General features: G+C 37.4%; 1 protein-coding gene across 4 annotated transcripts in view; it reads left to right on the forward strand.

Annotated features, from left to right (window-relative positions):
- The first annotated feature begins 3,193 nt into the window (after positions 1 to 3,193).
- LOC107548967 (nuclear factor 1 C-type-like) overlaps positions 3,194 to 20,549 on the forward strand; it is a 113,276-nt gene continuing 95,920 nt past the window's right edge. For 2 of the 4 annotated variants that reach the window (XM_016229871.1, XM_016229850.1), the window contains exon 1: positions 5,588 to 6,139. In XM_016229871.1, coding sequence (XP_016085357.1) covers positions 6,110 to 6,139 — 30 coding nt within the window. In that variant the 5' untranslated portion in view covers positions 5,588 to 6,109. Of the gene's footprint in view, positions 3,769 to 5,587; positions 6,140 to 20,549 lie in introns of those variants that run through there. The other 2 variants (XM_016229855.1, XM_016229864.1) reach the window with 2 other exon arrangements.

Genomic DNA, 20,549 nt, shown 5'->3' on the forward strand with positions numbered 1-20,549 from the left:
AATATTTAGGACAAAATCTGCTTGTTTTTAGAGAGTTGGGCAGAAGTCGGTATTTTTGACTCAGAAGCTATTTTGTGGGAGAAACAAAAAGAGCGTTTGCATGGGGAATCAAGCGACCAAAGTCCGAAGGATCCAGAATACGCGACTGCATTCAAAGGTGCCAGCAAATACACGAGGACATGTGGATTTTGGAGACGTCTTGTTGGAAAAGAGTAAAACTCTTTCAAATAACGTTTAACAGAGCTTACTTTACCACATAAGTAGCATCTATATTTATTAATAGAGATTTATTTAGATTTATAGAGTTTTACCACGCAGATGAAAAGTTTTTTTTAGGAAAAATAATTATGGTAACAGTAGCTATACTATAGCCTACGATAATATTTCATTTGTGCTAAAACGCTTGAAGATAAATCTCATATTTATAGCCTACAGATATATATATTTAAAATTCATATCATTCTCAACTGTGAGATTTAAAGTGTGCGGGTATGTAGTACATTTAGATAAATGTAGCTTCATTCTTCATAGTCGTAAATTATGCTTCAGAAACAGGCAAATTAATAGCCCCAAAACATTTTAAATCGCGATTTTAAAAATATAAATAAACCAATTTCCTTTAAAAAATTTGCTTTTTTAATTAAAATCTTAATAGGTAAACATAATCAGTGCTATGTACTGATCAATACTGTAATATACTGACCCATTCGATTTTTTTTTTAAAAGACGTTATTTTATATTAATTTTATTCAATTGCACTCAAATGTTTCTCAAAAAGGCTGCCAATTGACGGCAAATAGACAAAGTTACATGTGATGGAAAGGAAGCAAGTCTTTAACTACAATGTGTAATTAAATCCAAATATTTAGGACAAAATCTGCTTGTTTTTAGAGAGTTGGGCAGAAGTCGGTATTTTTGACTCAGAAGCTATTTTGTGGGAGAAACAAAAAGAGCGTTTGCATGGGGAATCAAGCGACCAAAGTCCGAAGGATCCAGAATACGCGACTGCATTCAAAGGTGCCAGCAAATACACGAGGACATGTGGATTTTGGAGACGTCTTGTTGGAAAAGAGTAAAACTCTTTCAAATAACGTTTAACAGAGCTTACTTTACCACATAAGTAGCATCTATATGTATTAATAGAGATTTATTTAGGTTTATAGAGTTTTACCACGCAGATGAAAAGTTATTTTAATTACGGAATAAATAAAGTGTAGCCTAAATTTTTTTTTTTTTAGGAAAAATAATTATGGTAACAGTAGCTATACTATAGCCTACGATAATATTTCATTTGTGCTAAAACGCTTGAAGATAAATCTCATATTTATAGCCTACAGATATATATTTTTAAAATTCATATCATTCTCAACTGTGAGATTTAAAGTTTGCGGGTATGTAGGACATTTAGATAAATGTAGCTTCATTCTTCATAGTCGTAAATTATGCTTCAGAAACAGGCAAATTAATAGCCCCAAAACATTTTAAATCGCGATTTTAAAAATATAAATAAACCAATTTCCTTTAAAAAATTTGCTTTTTTAATTAAAATCTTAATAGGTAAACATAATCAGTGCTATGTACTGATCAATACTGTAATATACTGACCCATTCGATTTTTTTTTTTTAAAGACGTTATTTTATATTAATTTTATTCAATTGCACTCAAATGTTTCTCAAAAAGGCTGCCAATTGACGGCAAATAGACAAAGTTACATGTGATGGAAAGGAAGCAAGTATTTAACTACAATGTTTAATCAAATCACCTAAATTTAAGAGTAACCAACAGCAGGTCTACTGAGAGTATAGCCTAAACTATAAGCTATTATCATTCTTGGCTCGGACCGAACAGTGTCTGATGAGGAACTCGAAAGGTTAAACATTTGGCTTCAGAGATCAGGGAGCTTGCAGCTTTTTCGAAGAAGAAGAAAAGCAAGACTCAAGCTTCGACTAATTTAAAATACTCTATTAGGCTAAATAAAGTTTACTTTTTGAGCACTGCACAGGTAGGCCACACTTTGTGTATGTTTATGAAAAACGTATGAAAAGCGTAAAACCTTAAGTTCAGTAAACCTCTGTGCCCGCAAAAGTACAATTTCTGTAAATTATCCATTCTGAAACGTTATTCCTTGTTACGACATTTCAAGAGAATTTGATTTCTGCAGACATGCATAAATCGTGCCTAGCCCATAAAATACAACTCGTTTTTCTATGGGCCTACTTGACTGCCAGTTCATTTATGTTCTGAAATGCCCAAGGCGTCTTGTGACCCTTTAAATTAGAGTAGAAGGTGTCACTTAAGGACACTGCAATAATTGACTGAGCAACTTGAAGTTTTTTAAGTCTAAAATAGATGAAACGCAATTTCAAGTGACACTGGCAACACGGTCTCATGTCAAAGACTGATATGAACTTTGTTCACTTTAAGTTGTTCAAAGCAAATACATTAAAACATTTTTTTTTTGTAAAACTAGACACTAATGCCCAAAGTGATATCCACACAAAACAAACGCACACGCGCGCTTTACGCACGCACACTCAAAACTATTTTTTATTGATATATTGTTTATCTTGGAAACAGGGTTGGCACGACTCTCAAATCAGGTTTTGAAGTTAATGAAACATGCAATGTTTGTTCTGTCATAACCGGTTTAACATTCTTAGCCTTAAACTACTATGAGCCAATGGCAAAAAAGGATCACTGAAGTTATAAAAAGAATATTTTGAAAATCTAGTTTAAAACACATGTAGTACTAAGTTATCATGCTGATTGCATACATTTTTATAAAAAAAATGTTACTCTAAAAAATTCAAGATAACCATCAAGTCAAATGTACTAAAATACTTTACTTGAACACTGAATACACTTGTGTATTTTTTAAGTTTTCAAACATTATTCAAGTTTTTTATGCATCTCGGCAAGTATTTTTAGGATTACTCCATTTAACCTGAACAGAAATGAAAGACATGCTCGTCGTATAGACCTATGCTTTGATGGATGCATTAAAGTAATTTTGTATGAATTGTTGCATTTTAATGTATTTCCTAATAACTTTATTGATTCAGACAAAAGTGAGAGTTACCTCATTGACCCATATATAAAGTATATATATATATATACATACACACACACACTGTATACACTACGCCATCAAGTGCAGTTCTTCTAAACGAGTGGCTACACTGCAGACGCACGCACACACACACACACACGCACGCACGCCACCCCCGTATTTCATCAATTCATTCTCCGCGAGGACTGTGAGATGTGTGTATGGAGCTCAGAACACCGTCTGTGTTGCTATTCGTGTTGTAAGAAACAAAAGAACAGACGAGGCATTGATTCCTCTCAATACACAAGGACATCTATGCGCGCTGCATGTGCAATGCTGCAAAGCTATGAGACCGTCGATTCAGCACTGTAAATTAAAGATACACGACCAAAACAACAGCCTGCACCTCCAGCCAGTGCATTCTCTGCAGCAAGCCGTGCATTACTGTAAAATCTGTATTATGTCCTTCTGTACCTTGTAACGAGGATTTCGGATTGGACGAGGCTCGAAGACTTCGCGTGGGACGTTTTGTATTTGGTCAGTGTCCGGGTTTATTCCTCCCATCCGAAGAGCACGGATTACTTCTTTGCGAAGATAAATGGATACGGAGTTATAAAAGCCTCCGACGAGATGACCAAGCGTTGAACTGCAGAACTACAAAAGCCTCTGAGCTCTAACTTTGTTTGGGGGGGGAGGTTGGCAGTTTCGCTTCGAAATGGTACGTTAACAAATCAGTTTCATCATTATTATGTGGTTGTTCCTAAAGACGAGGCAGATCACGAGTTGTGCACTCTTAAAGTCAAATGAGATCATCATCAACGCACAGGCGCCGTGTTTCGGTTCCCCCCGCTTCCTCTCTTACCAGCCGGTTACTCCTTTTCTCGTTGGTTTTCGGCCAAACGTAAGGTTTTGTGGGAAAGGCTTACAAATGCTGGCGTATTATTCTCGCTATTGAGACGCGCAATGATTAAGATAGCAAGCGATTTGGCTTTTCTCCCGTAATGAAAGTTATTAGTTCTGTGACAGGCGAAGGAAAAAGGTGTGTGCGTGCCTGTGTTAACCACGGGACTCCGAAGGCCAAGTTGAAGTTTAAAGCCAGTAGAGGCAGATGCCCAGCAGTAGAGTTTGCTCAGCAGAAAATGGCCGCGGGCTCGCCGGCATGAATTTGACATCTACACCGACAGAGGCGCTCCCTCACCGGCAGAAGTCTCAGATCGTGTGCCGAAGTCACAACCGGGAGTTCGGCATTGTCTCAAAAAGTGCTACAAACTGTAGTTACTTGTCATGTTCGCATGGCAGTAGCAAACTGAATCTGTAAATAAAACAAAGTAAACATGCTTCACGAGACAGTGCCAAAAATTGATTTGACCCGGCTTGGCTGTTTACAGAAATAGAAGCTTTCAGCCAAGTAAGCTTGATACACTGACAAAAACGAGGCTACTATATAACAGTGTTGTCTTGGGCATGCTTGAATATAATTTGGAGTATGTAAATTCGATGCTGCATGGATTTCAGCATTGTTATGTATAAACATACCATGCTATGGCATCTGATAAAGTATGGTAGGCTACAGTACTTTTTTTCTATCTTAGTCACTGCTGTTGCCAGTTAATTTGCGCTTACGTCAAGTTCGTAAAATAAGTTCAGACTTTAAAAAAATGTTTTATGGTTAGGGCTATATTGATATGTTAATTTGTATTGTATCTACAACTTACTCAAATCTTTCTCTTTAAAAAAAATGCTAACGTGGCAGTTTCAGAAAAAGTTTAAGAATGAATGTTTGTAATTGGATGGATATGTTTATTGGCAAAAGTATGCCATTTTGAGACGACGGTGTTTCAGCAGTGTGATAGACGGCTCTCTCCCTGTCCATAGTTCAGTGCATATTCAAGAGAAATAACAGGTGTTGTTTACACGGTTGGTTTTAATAGCCTGCCTGGTTTTACACTTTAATTTAAGTCAATTGACGCCTAGTTTATTTGATCTCCGTGTGATCACACCAGCAGAGTAAAACTTGATTTCTACAAGGGGTTAGGTCAAGAAAAAAAAAACTACACAGGAATAGTTTTTGGGTATCTACGACTGACCATGAGCTACTTGTAGATGACAGTTATTATGGTTGCCGAGGCGCGTTATTTTCTTGCAATTACTTTATAAAAGCTTCTGGTCATCAGACCATGCAATAGAGGAGAAAATAGCCTCACCGAAACAGTACTTTTAGAATGCGTGCACTATGCATTGGACTTCTCATATATATTCATAATTACACGCGTTTCAGGAATTGAAGTGACTGAGAGACAAGTCATTCCCTCGTTTGCTAGAAATATATTCTATGTTTACAGTTATAAAGGTGGTCCAAATGGCTATAGTATTTTACGCGGGCTGACTTTTTAAAGTGTTCGATAAGCCTCGAACACTTTGTCATGAATGGACGCATGCATGTCCGCGCGAGCCTGGCTCTAAACGCTACTTTAGCGGCGCGTGTTGCAGTAAAATGGTTTGGAATACGCGCGCGGGTGAACTAGATCAGCGTGAGAGGGAAGAGCGGTGCGTGCGCACTGGCGAAGAGGGAGATGAAAGTCGTTTACCACTTTGCTTCGCACCATAGGAGCTTCAGAAACCGAGGCACATAACTTTTTTTTTGGTTAATTTCACGGTCTTAACGGATGCCCCTGGACAGTGGAAACCAGGGTTAGCCTCTCTTGCTCCTTCAAGTAGGCTACTTTCTTTGGGATGGGCTATTTTCATAACGTCATTTCATTCCTCCCTCTTTTTCATTTTCTCTTTCTTTGATTCTTTCTCCCACCATTTCCTAAATGGAACAGATTGCAGCACCCCACGCGTTTTCCTGCCTGCAAAGTTTGGTTTCAAACGTGTACAGAGTTTGCGCGTTCTCTTTTGCCGGGCGTCTCTAGATTTAACGGACTCGAAGTGGAAGTCAGAAGTGGCGGCGGTGGAAGTGTTAATCATGATGAGCCTTACCATGATTAACTGTGAAAAATGATCCACTAACTTGTCGGTGTTTTGCCACATTTCAAGTCACGCGCTCCCCTTTCAGCATGATGTATTCTCCTCTCTGTCTAACTCAGGTAAAGTGCTTATTTGTGTCTTTCTGAACGAATTGCTCCTGATCCGCGACGAGATTTCAGTTCATAAAGGGCGGGCTGAGAACTATGCTTCTCTTTGCCTATTTAACATCCATTCAAATAACACTAAGCTGTATCCTCAAGTGTATATTAGTTTATTGGGTTGTTAAACATTTCTATTATTGACCTTTTTATAATGTAAACAAAGTCGAAAATCAATTTGACGAGGTAATATGAGTCGGTGTTTATCGTTGTATTTAAGATGGAGTTTGTGTGCAGTAGAGTAGACAGTGCAGTTGAGTGATCAGACATCTGCTTCAGTTTTAATCATAAACTAGAGGAGAAAGTTACATGTCATAGTTAGGATCAAATAAAACTTTTATTATTTCATATTATTGAATTTACTATTGTGTATTTGTATCTAAAGTGGATTAAAAATGATATATTTAGCCTATATCAGCACATCTATATGTATACTAGGACTAGTTCAGTTCATGCGTAGCGTTATAAGAGAGTGCATTAGTAATGTTTATATTCTGTGTTAAGACTGTTAGAACTTTGACTGTTTTATTGGTTACAAAATATATAAAGTTACAGTATTTTGAGAGAGATTTAGGATGATATCTATGCAATCCGGACTAATTACTGTGGTTTCAGCTCTTGTGTGCTTTTTAAGTTTTCAATTAATAGGATATAGCAAAAAGTTGGCTATTGAAATATTTTTTTTAGGCTGTTTAATTTTTAAAAAGAGATAAAAAGCATTCTGGACAGAATAACATTGACTTGCCAGACATCGGCCTTTTGCCTGTAATTTATCACAATTGATGTGAATCCCATATTGCTTGTGATAGCTGAATCATAGTGCCTAGGCTTAAATGTGTAAATGTGATAGTATTTTAAAAGTATTTTTGTCAGCTGTCTGAATTTAGGCAGGCACAGAGGGTTTTTAAGGTCACTTTACTGTCTCAAATTGCTTTGCTGTATATTGACATGAGTCACTAGGATTTTAGATGGCTGATGATTGCTTTGACCTTGGCTTTGATGAAAAAGTTGCCGCGAAAATAAATACTTTTACTTTGGTTTGTTTTAAATTTCAGATCGTTTTATTAAGGCCACTCCCCGATTAACCAATGTCCACTTTTTATCTTAGAAACTTACATAATAATAATTAAAATATAAAAATAAAACTCAAACGTTGTTGCAAGTTAGCAATTGTAGTTGATTAAGTAGATTGTGTGAGGGGAAAAACTTTTTGTTCTCTGCTCGGTAAGAAAGTTGTTCCATATGCTAGATTCGGTAAAAAATCCATATTACTGACAGACATAATGAAAGTCTGTTACCTGTCAATCTGACACAAAAAATATGTAAATAGCAGTTGTAAAGGTCAAGGTATTTTGTAAAGGTCAAACTTTTTGTTGGCAGTTTATCTTGTGGTATAATTCAGTTCGTAGTTCATATACTTTGTTTAAATAACTGCCTGGAAAACCTTTGGGATTTGGGCTTTTAAGTCCCACAAATATGTATTGTACTTTTCAGCTCTTATTGAATGTGTTCAAACAGGCAACAGTACAAATACACGCCTCACCCTCCAGCGCTTGAATTTATTATTAAATAAATTACATGGGGCTATGTTTCAATGCACATAGTGTTTTTTGGTTCTTCATGGCAGACGCTAGTTATATGCTAGACGCAGTCTTTTGATTAGTAAACTCATTATATACTGTGTAAACATGAAGTAACCATAGTCCACTTTTGGAGTTGTGTAACTTTACCAAATGTAGTTTTAGTGAATTATACAGGTAAACTATCATGCTTAGCTAAAAAATGTAAAATCCTAAAACTTGTTAAAAATAGTGTGCTCCACCTGAACATTTATAAACCACATTTGATCTTGAGGTTGAGATAAATATTTAGAAATGGAATAACCTCTGCTGCATTACAGATCTGGGTTGTGTAAGCTGTACTGTGAGCCAGCAGTGCGGAGTCCTTTGGTTTTCTCAGTAACTGCTCGGCATGTCCACTGCCTCTTTGAGCTCACCCTTGTTACTGATAGGATAATGTAATGTAGCAGCCTGCAGCGTTCGAGGGAGAGCACGTAGCATGCACAGAGGTTCTGGCCGTAGTCTGAGTGAGTGTGTTGGGCTGAGAGAGAGTGAGAGGGACAGATGAGGCTTGTGCCAGACTCCACCACAGTCCCGCTGGCAGCCGGAGGGGCCTTTCGCTCTGAGCTTCGCTGTACACAGGCGCTTCACAAAACAGCTTTTAAGCTCAGAGCCTGTTCCATATGCTGCCATTACAACGATTCTGTCTGCAGTGAGCAGCAACCGCCTCAAATTTTAGAGATGGTGGAAAAAATATATTTTTTTGTACTTTTGGTTTTTATTTTTTTTTTCAGATTCTAGATTCTATATATAATATACCCAAATATAGTATAGACAGTCAGTATATATATATATATATGTATGTAATGAAAAGCTATGCACAACTATTTCATTACTATTTCAGTGCACAAAGCAATTGCTAATTGTTTTATTGGAAATGAACCAAACTCACCAAACTCATATAGTGTTGGGCCTAATATCTTTATTTTTTTTTGTAATCCAGATATTCACTGATCAAATGTATTTAGTTTGTACAAACCCAGTTTGAAGGGTATTTGCCAACAGTGTAGAGTAGCATCAGCGGGAGATCTGAGAGGCTCTATTCCCCTGAGCTGGCAACACGCTGTCCTGCCCCCATTCCTCATCGATTCATTCCGTTAGAGCCGCAATTAGTCCCCCCCGGGAAAGAAGAGGAGGGCCAAGCATCGAGCCAATTGGAGACACTCGACTGCGCTGACCAACAAAATACTATAACATCTGAAATTGTGCTGATAATGATACCTGCTCTGTGTTGGCTTTTTTACGAGAGCATTTTAGTTTTCATATTTCCGTGCAAAATATTCCAGAACTGAGAGCCTTTTTCTTTCTGTTGGGCCTGAAATGACTTTGATATATAAATGTTTTGTTCTCTAAATGAATGCATGCATAGTCTGATATTTTTCACGATTCATATCATTCAGTATGTAAGTTTTGCTCATCTTTACTAGTTACATGTGCATGACAAGCCAGTCTAACTAGGTCCTGATGTAATGAGTATTGAAATATTCTCCACCCCTCTCCATGGTCGGGCACTTTGTGTTTGAAGTGCCGCTACTGGGCTCTCAAACAGCCCAGAATACCCCCGCGGTGTAAATCCACCGGTCCTCTCTGGGTCCGTGTGTGTGTGTGTGCGTGCACTTGCCCGCCTGAGGGTATTTTGTATTTATTTTTGTCAGGAGAGTGTGTTTGCTCTTTCACTCAGCTCAGAAATGCATGCCCCACATTAGTCTGACAGCCCTGAGTGGCACAGTCATGGTCGTGTCCCAATGCGGCAGCTCCCAATGTGCCCGTTTAACAGATTAATTAAGCTGTTTTGATCACCCTCTCTTCCTCGCTTGCCATCCGTCCTGCATTTATCGCACCTTTTTTAAACATTCAGCTACTTATTCATGTCAGGGAGCGTTTTGGGAAAAAAGGGTCAGAATCTTAAGTGGAGCATTAGCTTTCATGTGTTGATCCTAGTGGCTGATATTTATTAGAGGACATCGAGGAGATTTTTAGGGGAGGGGAGAGGAGAGGAGGGGAGTCGGGCACAAAAAGTAGCCTCAGTTATAAAGGCCTGAGCTCTTGGCATGAGTAGAGGACTTCATGTGGCCAGGGCTGGAGATGTCTGTGGAAGGTTGGCTGCATTTCGTATCACACCCAGGTTCCTCTGCGGGGAGAATGGTGAGCAACCCTAAATATTTACTTTATCAAGATGTGTTTGGATTCCACCTGAGCCCGCAGCTTCGCTCTCTCATCCATGCCAGTGTATTACAGCAGAAAAGGAGTTTATTTTTGTTGTTTTCTAGATGAGATGTGGTCCAATGAGTGTCTGAATCACCCTCTGGAGTTTCGTTTTTTTAAATGAGACTCTCAAAAAACAGCTCAAATCTTTGGAATAGATTAATCAACCGTGCAAAGACAAAATACGTTTTATTCTGCTCTGCAAGTACCTTTGCGTTGGAAGAGATTGTATAAATCGTAGTTCACGTCAGTCAGAATGCTGTTACCTGACAAGAAAATTTAAATTTTTTTGACCTTTGCAGATGTTTAAATCTGTATTTTTTTATTTTCTGTATGTTACAGGCTTAGATGCTGGCAGAGCCGCTGCTTTCTCTCCAGCAGGGAGAGAGTTTTTGTCTTCTGCCCCAGGGTTTGGAGTCACAGTAGTAGGTCATTTTCAGAAGAACCTCCACTCTTGGCAGAGTCGGCTCTGCTGGGAAGGCTTTAAGAAATGTTTCCAACTGGAAGGCGATCAAGAAGAGCAGTGCTGGCGTGGCAGAGGGCTGTTTATTTAAAAGATCTCTAAATCTACCACTGCTTCTCCACTACTGTGGCGGTGCTTTTCCAGTCATACATTTGTTAGTCGGATTTGATTTTTGCCACAAGCCTGACACTTGATTACATTCTTTGGTTATGCCTCTTACTATCCAAATGTAAGGAATACTACATTGTGTGTTGTTTTTGTATTGTAGATTAAAGTCATATGCTCTGCAGAGTAGTTCGTCCTGATCCGAAGAGCAAATATTTTCAAATATATTGTATAAAAAAAAGAGTATATTTTTGAAATATTATATGTATGTTTATTTCTCTCTCTCTATATATATATACAGTATATAATATTATAATATAGATAGATAGATAGCAATTCAAAGTAGCTCTGCTGTGTAGTTATTCTGTAATTCTGTTTTGCATTAACTCCAGTGTTCTGCAATTATTGCATTTTTTGATGGAAAATTGTTCTTTAGTGTATTCTGTATTTGAGTCTGAACAGATGTGGAGGATTTTTCGGCCTTCTCTTCCTTGCCTGCTTGCACGAGTTCTGCAGGCAGCTCGCTGTGCCTGATTTACACCTCTCCACTGCTCTCCAGAGCCGCTTTAGGAACACTGCGTGATATGATTCCCTCATTTGTGACGATGCAGGCAAATAAATTGTGAATGGATAGATTTGCTCTTTTTGCTTGAATGCCACTGGGAGCTCTGTGCCTTTGGTTCAGCTTACGTGTATAGGTGACATGACAGTGCATTGGGTTATTGAAGGACAAATGCATGTTTTGTCTGCATTTTCTGGTACAGAAATATTTGCAGACATATATCCAGACACACTTTTAATGGTCTGGAACAGACTTATTGAGCATCATTAACTTAAGTGCCCTTAAAGAAATGTTTTTCTTTCATTTACTCAATTTGTATTTTTTTAAGTCTTGAGAAATGGGAGTAAATATTACTGAATATAATGTCTCTGCGCCTCATGTTTCACAACTTTACCCGCATGTTAAATGGAAGCACAAAGACGCATGTCACTGGACACATTCCTCATGAATCATAATCCATCAAGAGGATCTTCCGTGTTGCAAATGGTTTGAAAGGGTCATTGAGCAAGCTTTCACCCCATATAAGTGTGTGTGTGTCTGGACCGCAGCTGGCGGAAGATGCCACAGTTCTTGTGGTGTAATGGAGACTCTCCAATACTGCAAGATAAGCGACTTGTTGTTTTTTTATTTTTTTTTATGCATTGAATGCAAAGACCAAGATCCCTGTGTCCTGGAGTAGAGCTGGGCTTTTAGATCACTTTCTTTCCCAGCTCTGAGATGCCTAAAAGCAGAAAGATTTCATTCTGATAGAGGAATGCTAGAGAAAATCTTCAAAGATTGAGCATATAGCTGCCATTAATTAATATGTGTGTGTGGTGGGATGAGGGGGCGGGAGATGACAGAATCTGTTGTGTTATTTTACAGGGAGTTGATGTATCCTCCCTGATGGGCTTTCAAGTTCTCAGGCAAGGCAATAATGAGAATGTTTACCACTGCACGTGCATGTATGTTCAGTCACTTTATTGACAGCTCTGATTCATGCGTCCACCCACTCACTCTGAGCTGCAGGTTAAAACACCTTTTTCGGGAAAAAGACGATCTAGATCTTGATATAATAAGAAAGCCGTGTAAACCGAACCTGTAAGGTATGCCGCTGGGGTTCTGATGCATTGTTCATTGTTTCGCCTGACATACGATTGGATAATGACCTGTGGCAATGCATTCAATTTTGTTTTGCAGAAACTTGAAATAGAATGAAACTTGTGGCATTTTTGCATTCTCAATTACACTCGTGTTAAACCGCCATCGCCTTATCTCAGTGCTGAAAGCTCCTCTTCACTTCTGATTTCATGAGATAACGTTTCTCAGTCTAGGTGACAAAACATGAGAATCTGTTTGTGATTCTTGCGTCAATGTAAAAGAGCTTTTTTTTTTTGGACCTGTATTCAGTGAATTACGCCGTATAAATTCATAAATAGCTGTCATCACTGAGAAAAGCTCCTGGTGTCCAGAAACAAGACAAAGAGAGACGGATAGATGGGGAAAGCTGTAAGAATAGCCCACTGGACTTTGTGGCATTGGCAACATTGGAAATTGTGTCTCTTGATCACTCTCTCTGGACCCAAAATCATGTTCTAGGCACGCAGCCCAGATATGAGTTAAAATCCTTGTGCTTCTCCAACAAAGAAATATTAAAGTCAAATCATAGGTAAATTATTCCCTGCTCTTGTACTTTGGGATGCAGTGACATCAATTTGTTATTTTGATAAAGGGCAGGAGCTGCTTTAAAATGCACCAGAGCAACACTTCATCACAGTCTGAGGGCTGCGTTGGAGAAAAGAATGTTGCTGCATGGGATCATTTCGAGGAAGGACAAAAGAGAAAGAAAGCTTTTGTATTTGTGGGGTGCAGGAGGATTGGCAAGTTGTGACCGACAATTAAGGCTTGATGGTGTAGCTAAAAAGTCTCAATATTTTTGATATTTGATATATTTTCAAATAATAAATATAGAAAATACAAAAATGAAAATATATTTATTTTCTCCTTTACCAGCAAGCCCTTTGTTCACTGATTTTCTCACAAAAAGCAACATTTGCTGAACCATTGGCATGAAATTTTAACCATTTCATAATTTTTTTCAAATATATATTTCTGCTAATAGCTCAGAAATGACACATTTGACTTAAAAATATTATTTCTCAAAATTATTTTGTGAATATTCAGTATGTTGTCCTAGTATGTGTGAGTGCAGCCATGCAAGCACATTGATTGGGGAAATGTGTTTTTTCAGTCAAATCTGATAATACTTTCTGTTCCAACTTTATCATTTTGAACATTGTTAGTTAATCTTGCTGCCTCTGTGAGAGATAGAGATCATAGTACATCTGTTCATCTCTGCTTTGTCTCGTGGCAGATGTTGAAGTCCTCCTGACATGCTCTTTGGCCTCTTTTTCTCAGATTTGAGGTGTCTCTGTGCATGTGCATTTTATTCCTGCCTCACACATATCACAGATAAAAAAAGAATCAAAGGTGTCAAAGCTTAAAGTGGAGACAAGCTATAGGCCTCAGATATATATGTGTGTGGGTGTGTGTGTTTGCACACTACAGGCCTAGACAGATATCTGTATGAATTAGGATCGGAGCCAAACAGAGCAGTGCTGGGAAAGCAAGAGGACACGTCAACACTTGGCTATGACCTAATATAACTGAAAAGTGGGGCAGTCACTTGTCTAGGCAGCTCGTACTCTGAGCAACGCGCCAGTTTAGTGATAATGCTTAATGATTCTTTGTTATATTAGTCATTTGCTTTTAATAATGGGTTATGTGCAGTTCCTTTTGTTGACTGCTGTAGCTGAATTTCTTGAAGAGATGCATGTGTGAAATTTACATTCTATTTACATTTATGCATTTAGTAGCCACTTCAATCCAAAGTGACTTACAAAAGAGGAATGTTAGCAAATTGTTACAGAGCCAACAGTATTCACATTAGTGCTAGGTTTAGTGTTCTTGGCATGGCTGTGGCTGGCGAAATAATTTATGAATGAAAAAAGTGATTGATTCATCAAATTCTATTGAAAATTCTGAAAGTTTATGCTTTTCATGCATTTTGAGCTTGACTAGTGCAGTTATCTTTCCTGTGTTGAAAGTATTTCCTAATGAAACAGGACGTTTGAGCAGGTCCCTTTTTTTTTAAATAAATGTAATTATTTATTCTTGTACTAAACATAATTATTTAAATAAACCCAATTATTTAAATTCATATTATTTTATTAAATACATTATTAACAAACATTTTATTAAATATATTTTAATTTGTTATGTCACAGCCCTGAACATGATTTGTTAAGTGGTTGCAAGTAGAATTTGGAAAGACTTATTTTAGAGAGTAACACAAACAAAAGTAAACATGGACTTCTAATTTTGATTTCATGGGGTCTTTAAACTGTGAGACTTTCTGACAAAATTAAGGAGAAATTAGAAAGGGCCTCTTTTAAGACCTATCATCTGTGAAAGAAGACAGTCACTTTTGCCAGGTCTGAGTGTGGAAATGACATTTAGTACAGCTTATAAAAAGCATTGTTCACCACTCCTCGCCTCTCACGGAGGAAGATGAGAGAGTTTTTAGTGCAGGCTTTGTTCTTGAGCTCTGTACGGGGCCCTGTTGTGGCATGACTCGGATTATGGAGATTAGCAGGCTAACTGGTTATGTAATTGAATGTAACCCTGGGGAGAGCAAGAGAGAAAGAAAGCAAGCGTGAGCAAGAGAGACGTACTGAGAGTAGGGGAGAGAAAGCACTTTACCTTGAACTTTTTTTTTTTTGAGTAGTGCAAGGTCAGAAAAGGGTTAGACAGGTTTTGGCTTCCTCTCACTCTTTGTTGCTGGGAGGAAATACTGACTTCAAGAGTTCATGCACTCTCAGAGCCCAGGTCAAAGAGTTTCCACGTGTCTCAGAAATGATTCTCGCCTTGCTTTTGAGAGACACCTTTTCACCTCTTTCAGAGTTCATCTCTTTCAGAATTCATCTGCAAAGTACTGGTTTCTGTCAAATATCATGTTGAACGTAAGGTGAAATATTGATTCGGGTTCTATGTGTGGAATGATAAACTGAAAAGCAAAAACAAAAGGTGTGGATGTTTTGGCAGCTTATCCAATTGGTGCATTTTGGTCTTTAGTTAATATTTATTATTTTCCAAATTACTAAATTGCTTAATGTCACCGGCATTTTCCCAAAATATCCATTTGTAAACATACTCTGTAAAATGTAATCAGAACATTCTGTTCAACTACCATGAAGTTGTCCGCAGTGATGTAATGGCATGACCAGGTCAAACTGTCTGTTTCAAGCAAATTGTCCAAAATTTTGTCCATTTGTGGAGCTTTTAAAGTGGAAAAAAATGATTGGACTGTATTGTGACTAATGGCCACATTTTATTATGGCAGTGAATAGAGCCTTTATAAAAGGCACTTTTTATTTGGTGTAACTGCCATACTTGCTAATGGCACTACGCAAACTGGAGAGTTGAAACTGTCATATTTCTCTGTGAGTGAAAGCGGCTATTTTCAGTGATGCTTTAGGGCTCTTCTGCAAGAAGGCAAAGCAAGAACAAAGATGGATCTTAGCCGACGGCATACAGGAATATGGATTTATTGGAAGAGGTAGTCGATACAAGAACAATTAATGGTCTTAGAGTCTGACTTAAAGCCTGTTTGAGATGTTCCTGTTGTCTATCAGACAAATCAAGTCTTTAAAGGATTTCCTTTGTGAGGACATGGAGTAAAAACACATACGTTTAACCCATTCACCCCTACTGTATAGGAGCCAACTAGGCTGAATCAAAGTTAACTATAGCCTGAAATTCAGTTCTCACTCTTAAATAATTGAAAGGATCTGTAACTGCCCCTTTTTCAGCTGATCAATTATTCATACTGCTTGGAAGTAGATTTAATTTGATTTGGGATATTCAGATCTGATGTGCTCCCATGACACACTGAGACCAAAAGATTTCTAGATTCAGAGGGTGAGGGAAGACCCAGTTAATTTCCCCAGGATTCTCCAGGATTAGAACCGTGCTGTCAGAGAGCGAGCCAAAGCCTCAGCTAAATTCAATTACAGGGCTAATGTAATTAAACCCACAGAGAGACGGACAACGAGTTTTGCTCTAATTTGTTCAGCCAGCATCCAAGACCCTGCAGACCAACCGAAGGCTTCATTACAGCCTACCCCATCTCTGTCGTCATTTCCTAATTAATTACTCTGATTTAGTCAAGTCAAATCACCTGTTTCCCTTTACTTTAGTGGCTGTTTGCATTGCATTAGTGACCATATATTGGGGTGTATCCCATTTGGGCAATTGAACCTTCACTAAGCCCCGCCTCTTTTACTTACTGTTGTTCAATTAGGCAAGCTTTGACAGAATGTCCCATAACAATGATTTATTCAGTAAAATGTACTCATAAAGTGGTAAAAATGTAAGAGATATTATACTTACATAGGCAAATGGAAGGATGTGTGAGTGCAAAGTGCCTTTGTTATTAAATAATTTATTTCTTTACACAATGGCGTGATTAAAAAACTGTGGAGACTGCAAAAGTGTTTTACTGATGTTTTGTATGTTCATTTGGTAATGAGGGAAGACACATAGATTTATCCATGATGTGCACTTCTCAATGTTTATTTAAAGTTTTGGAAAAGGGCAAAAGAATACCACATCCCTTCTGGGTACCATATGTCACTATTATAAGTGGGATGGGTATCGTTAAGGTTTTAACGGTATTACTACTCTTACCGATTCTGCTTATCGATTTGGTACTTTAACAGTATTCTTATCGGTACTTTTTGTTTGATATAAAATTTATATAAAAATACATGTATATATATATATATGACAAATTAAGAGCTGAATTAACATTGATTTATATTCTGAAATGTAAAATAAATATTTCATGAAATGAATATAAAACATCAATTTGTAAATGCACCAGTGTGCAGGCATTTTTAGTGTTTTATACATAAGATAAGATACAGTAAGAACATGAACAAAGAAACAAAGTAAAACAAACTGACAAATACAATAAAACAAATATACAAATTAAATGAAATAAACAGTGCTTTAATTTTTCCATGAAGTTATACTAACATTACTGTTCAGGTAAGTAATAGCCTACAAAATAAATCTAAAAGTAATCAAATGTAAATGAACGCTGCATAGTTTTCAGTGTGTGTGTTGATAGATTAATGCTTATTAAAGCTATAACGTTATTCAGATTAAGAGCAGATTTGCATTTGATAGCCCAAGCACCAGTCTGTCACTTTAAGACAATATATTGACACATCGGATTTTCTCACAACTGTTCTCCTCCACTTAAGACATAAACTGTGTTTAAGTAAATACTCTCCAAGCCGGCCATTTTGACATTGTTGTGTGTATTTGATCGTTTGGACGTGCACCTGAAGCTCAAAGTGTAATTTGTTTGCCCATTTTGGAGTGCGCCGTGCGCACACATTTCAGCCTGAGGAACAGCGTCTCTTGTGCGGATTGTGCTTTCAATATTTTATTATCAAACATGTCCCGCAATTTAGCAACAGTAAAGACGGCATTTATAGAAATAAAAAAAATAAAATTAGCTTAATAAAACAGCCACAGGCCTAAAGTGTAAGCAGATGTTTGAATGTTTAGTTCTCTCTTCTATCAAAATTAAACAGGGCTTTCATGTTGCGCGTGCTGAAGCTCCTCCGCGTGAGCGCGATCTCGCTTCTGAATTACGAATAGCAAAAATGCATCATAGACAAATGTTTGAAAAACATCTGGCGACTCTGGTGAGATGGAATTTGCAAGATAATGTATATATAACAATAATAAATGGATGTGTGTTTTCTTAATTTCTCCAGTACCAATAGCAGAACCGTTAACGTCAGAGTTTATCGATACTCCGGTCTTTCATAATTTAGCCCCGGGACCGATTAAATACCGGGTTTCGGTACCCATCCCTAATTATAAGTGCCCTGCTTTTCTATCTTTGTAGGTAATTTCTTTTCTTGTAGGAAATCTAAACACACAACTTTCATTGACTTATTTTAGAAAAAAGCAAAAGCTTGTTTTATATGTGATAACAGGGGCATAGCAAATGGTTAATGGGTAAATTGGCAAACAATCATATACTTTTTTTTCTTTCAAATCTTTTGTTTTACATTTGAAAGGCTTTTGTATTGCTGCACATGGTCCTGCTCTGAAGCGTTTGAGCTTCTCTGATCTACATGTGATCATATTTGGTTGTCTATACTCATCCATAATTAATATGCTTGTATATGCTGAGCTTTTGTTTTTCTATTGTTCTGTTGTTTTATGGTTGGAAAATCAGCATGTTTGCCTATAGATCTGGCTGTTATTTGAAAGGTGAATATTTGATCTTATTTTAGGTTGCATTGTACATGCTGTACAACTGTATAATCTTTTTCAGAATAACTCCCCTTGAGTAGCTATATTAGTATGGAAAATAATAAAATCATCTTGACCGCAACATATTTTTCACTGAATTGAAATACTGTGCTATTTTTCTTCTTTTTTTAACCCACAAGAGGTCTTGTAGAATGGAAACTCAAATCTAAAACGGATTAGTTTTTAACAACAATTACTTTTGAGAATTAAATAAACAATGAAGTTCTTTTATAATGAGAGTACATTGAAATAGGGCTGGCCAAAAAATTTAATGTGATTTTCATGCGAATCTCGTCAGTAAAGCCGCTTCTGGTGATTAGTAGTAAATCTGCAGCACGTGCTTTCAGATGGAGCGGCATTTACTACACAGAGCCGTAGATCACTGACAAGCTACACAAAATCACGTTCAAAATCGCAGGCAGGTATGGGCAGTATTTGAAATACAAAATACAATTTTGTTTTTAAATACCTTTTTGCATTTAAATGCATTTAATCTTAGTATTTTTGTATTTAGTATTTTTGTATATTTGTTGATCCAGGAAATCAGCAATTCTAATTAGGGATGCACCGATACCGATACTGGTATCGGTCTTGTAGAATGGAAACTCAAATCTAAAACGGATTAGTTTTTAACAACAATTACTTTTGAGAATTAAATAAACAATGAAGTTCTTTTATAATGAGAGTACATTGAAATAGGGCTGGCCAAAAAATTTAATGTGATTTTCATGCGAATCTCGTCAGTAAAGCCGCTTCTGGTGATTAGTAGTAAATCTGCAGCACGTGCTTTCAGATGGAGCGGCATTTACTACACAGAGCCGTAGATCACTGACAAGCTACACAAAATCACGTTCAAAATCGCAGGCAGGTATGGGCAGTATTTGAAATACAAAATACAATTTTTGTTTTTAAATACCTTTTTGCATTTAAATGCATTTAATCTTAGTATTTTTGTATTTAGTATTTTTGTATATTTGTTGATCCAGGAAATCAGCAATTCTAATTAGGGATGCACCGATACCGATACTGGTATCAGTAGTGGGCCCGATACTGGTCTCCTGTACTCGTACTCGTTAAAATGCCCCGATACCAAACGCTGATACCACACAGCATGTTATAAGCGCCATATTCAAACAAAGAAACACCAACAACAGACAGCAGAAAGGAGTTAAGGATGTCTACTACAAAGTATATGTATGCAATGAATATAATGTTAAACATTCAGTATTAACGCCTGTATAGCTGATGTGTGCAAGCTGATAAACAAAGCACGCTGAGTGGATTGAGAGCGCGGCGGCGTAGATGCGCGAGCTTGTCGAGTGAATATATCTTTCTCACAGACATCACTGGAAAGTTTGTAGATCGGCCGGATATGTCAAAAACAAGTAAGTAAAACAATGCACAAGTTACTTAATGGTAGGGAGAGAGAGAGAGAGCTTGCAATTCTGTTGTGTGATCTTTGATGTTCACTCACTTAGCACATGCATCATTTGGATTAAAATGAAATCGTAAAAATAAAACCATTCATAGGGGCATTCACTAACATCATTTATTTTCAACCTTAGGCATACATGACTTTCTGGCGAAAGTCAATCTAGCAGCCTGTGTGAAATGCGCTAGGCTGTACTACTTTACTCTCATTCTGCACCAGTACAAATACGTGTTTGCTTGCTTGAGTGTTTCTGCATTATATGAGTGGCTTTGGAATATAAATCGCAGCACGTTTCAGATGAAAAAACTCAACTTCTATTTCTGAAAATATCAGTTAGGAGATTTATAACGAGTGGTTCCCTGCATTATTACAGCAAAGCGCGTGATTACAGTACTGAGCCGCTGCAATGGAGCAGCTCTAATGCTATTAAATTAAAGACGATGTACATAGAGCAATGAAATGAACAGTGAAAGTAACAAAAACTTGTAAAATACATTTTAATGGCCATAATTAAGTGTAAAAATAACCGAAGTATATACAGTGAAACCAAAAATGATTCAGAGACCAGATATAATTTTTGATATTTTTTTTACTAGTGGGTGCAGGAC

Source organism: Sinocyclocheilus grahami, unplaced genomic scaffold (genome assembly GCF_001515645.1).
Source record: "Sinocyclocheilus grahami isolate Dianchi unplaced genomic scaffold, SAMN03320097.WGS_v1.1 scaffold16.1, whole genome shotgun sequence".
NCBI lineage: Eukaryota > Metazoa > Chordata > Actinopteri > Cypriniformes > Cyprinidae > Sinocyclocheilus > Sinocyclocheilus grahami.